Source organism: Oncorhynchus masou, chromosome 30 (assembly GCF_036934945.1).
Source record: "Oncorhynchus masou masou isolate Uvic2021 chromosome 30, UVic_Omas_1.1, whole genome shotgun sequence".
Taxonomy (NCBI): Eukaryota; Metazoa; Chordata; class Actinopteri; order Salmoniformes; family Salmonidae; genus Oncorhynchus; species Oncorhynchus masou.
Window position 1 is genome coordinate 52,657,923 of NC_088241.1, and position 2,500 is coordinate 52,660,422.

Consider the following 2,500-nt stretch of genomic DNA (forward strand, 5'->3'; position numbering starts at 1 on the left):
CAGTCAGCATTCAATAGTCACATTTTGAGTTGCATACATTTGAAATTATTATGGGATTTTGGATGTATGATCTAATATTGTGCCTTTTTGATAAACAGTGTGATTGCTATTGTTGTAATACTTTTTCTAATGACTTTTGCACTCTTTCTTCTCTTTCGTTCTTTCTTCAGGTCCCTGTCTGATTGGATGAGATGAGATCCCCATGTAAAGGTCGCCATGGCAACCTGTGACTCCCCTTCTTTCGTCTTGCGGCAGGAAAATGGCCATAAGCTGTCGTCGCTGCCAGCAGGGCCGTGTGACTCAGAGGAGACCGAGAGATACCAAACTGCTGCTGCCGCTGGGATGGATCCCACCGCTGATACCAATGACACTGTCGCAGCGCCAGAGAACAGCCCTGCTACTCTCCATAATGCCACAGACACCGGCAGCCCGCTGAGGACGGAGCAGCAGACCCGGATAGAAAGCTTTACCGGAAACGGGACTGTTACCGGAACCGGGACTGTTGTATCGGGTTTGGACCATGTCCACACTTCTGCTTTGCTGGTGGCCCCAGCAAAGGAGATCCCCTGTAACGAATGTTCCACCTCCTTCTCCAGTTTACAGCAGTACATGGAGCACCATTGCCCCAACGCTCGCATGCCTAACACAGCAGGGCGGGAAGAAGAGGAGGAGGAGGGCGAGAGTGAGGGAGATGGGGAGCCTGATGGAGTGGCAGAGATGTGTGAGAGAGACAGCGAGATGGACGAGTTAGAAGATAGTGACGTGGAGAACCTGTGCGGTGAGATCGTCTACCAGCCAGACGGATCTGCCTTCATCCTGGAGGACTCCAAAGAGCATCGCGGTGACGGCGCCAGGGGCCTTCTGTCACCCCAAAACTTCCCCCCTAACCCCCAGAATCCCACCGCTGCCACCAATAAATCCCAAAGCGGTTTGACCACCCATGGGGGGAATCGGGACAGGGCGGAGTTGCCTGCGGCTGCACCTATATCCTTCTACCCACAGGTCATCAACACTTTCCACATTGCGTCATCCCTCGGGAAAGCATTCCCGGCCGACCCGGCGGCGACATCGTCGTTCCCAAATACCTCAGCGTTCGCAGGCGCCGGCAGCCCGGTGTTGCACAGTTTCCGCGTCTACGACCTTCGCCACAAGAGCGACAAAGACTATTTGACGGTCGACGGCGCAGCCAAAAACTCCTGTGTGTCCAAAGATGTCCCCAACAATGTGGACTTGTCCAAGTTCCAGGGCTGCGTGAGCGACGGACAGAGGAAGCCTGTGCTGATGTGTTTCCTCTGCAAGCTGTCGTTTGGCTACAGCCGGTCGTTTGTGACGCACGCCGTCCACGACCACCGGATGACGCTCAACGAGCAGGAACAGAAGCTCCTGAGCAACAAGCACGTCTCTGCCATCATCCAGGGGATCGGCAAGGACAAAGAACCTCTTATAAGCTTTCTGGAACCAAAAAAATCCTCTAACTCTGTGCTACCCCACTTTCCTACCGCCGCTAACTTCCTAGGTCCCGACCCGGGGTTCCGCGGCCTTTGGAACACGTTCCACGCTGAGAACGCTGATTCCCTCCAGGCTGGATTTGCTTTCCTGAAAGGGAGCGCGAGCTCGAATCCCGCCGACCAAACCCCCAGAACCCCACCCATGCCAAAGGCCGAGACCAATCCAAACATCGGGGGTGTGACCGGCGCCTCCGTCAGAACGCCCACCAGTTCTGCGTCCCTCCTTCGCTCATCTCCCATGGCGACAGGCCGGGAACGGGATTCTTCAGAGAGCGACTGCGAGGGCCGTGCTCCACGGACTTTGCATCCCAATGGACAGCGGTTGGACCTGAACCCGTACCCGCTGATCAAACACGAGCCGGGCGCAGGAGGAGAGAGTCCAGAAGAAGACATGGAGGACATTTACTCCAACGGAGGGGTAGAAATGGAGACGGAGGAGGATGAACGGGTGGGCGACAGCACCAGTAGCAAAGATTTCCCTCTTTTAAACCAAAGTATTTCCCCCTTGTCCAACAGCGTGCTGAAATACAGCAACAACAAAGATCCCTCACCCTCCTCTTCCTCCTCCCGTGAGGAGATGGAGAAGAATCAGCTGAACTCAGCCCCAGCCAGAGATAGAGAGAGCAGTAACGACTCAACCAGTGAAGCCCTGGGTGGTCCAGATGGATTTTCCCCCTCCTCTCACCTGATGATGCCACGAGATGACGAGAGTCCGGGACCCCTGCATCAGCACGGGGGAAACCCCGGAACCCCTGGCACACCGGGTACCCCTGGAACCCCCGGACTGGCCGAGGGGTCCCCAGGCAGTGGTGTAGAGTGCCCCAAATGTGACACAGTCTTAGGGTCCTCCCGATCCTTAGGTGGACACATGACCATGATGCACTCTCGTAACTCCTGCAAGACACTGAAGTGTCCCAAGTGTAACTGGCACTACAAGTACCAGCAGACACTGGACGCCCACATGAAGGAGAAGCACCCAGAGTCTGGAGGGT

General features: G+C 55.7%; 1 protein-coding gene across 1 annotated transcript in view; it reads left to right on the forward strand.

Annotated features, from left to right (window-relative positions):
- The window catches only part of zfhx4 (zinc finger homeobox 4), a 130,631-nt gene that overhangs the window by 39,606 nt on the left and 88,525 nt on the right, over positions 1 to 2,500 (forward strand). The window contains 1 exon segment of the mRNA XM_064949289.1: positions 171 to 2,500. This exon segment is cut by the window's right edge and continues 89 nt beyond it. Within this exon segment, the coding sequence (XP_064805361.1) occupies positions 217 to 2,500 (2,284 nt within the window). The 5' untranslated portion in view covers positions 171 to 216.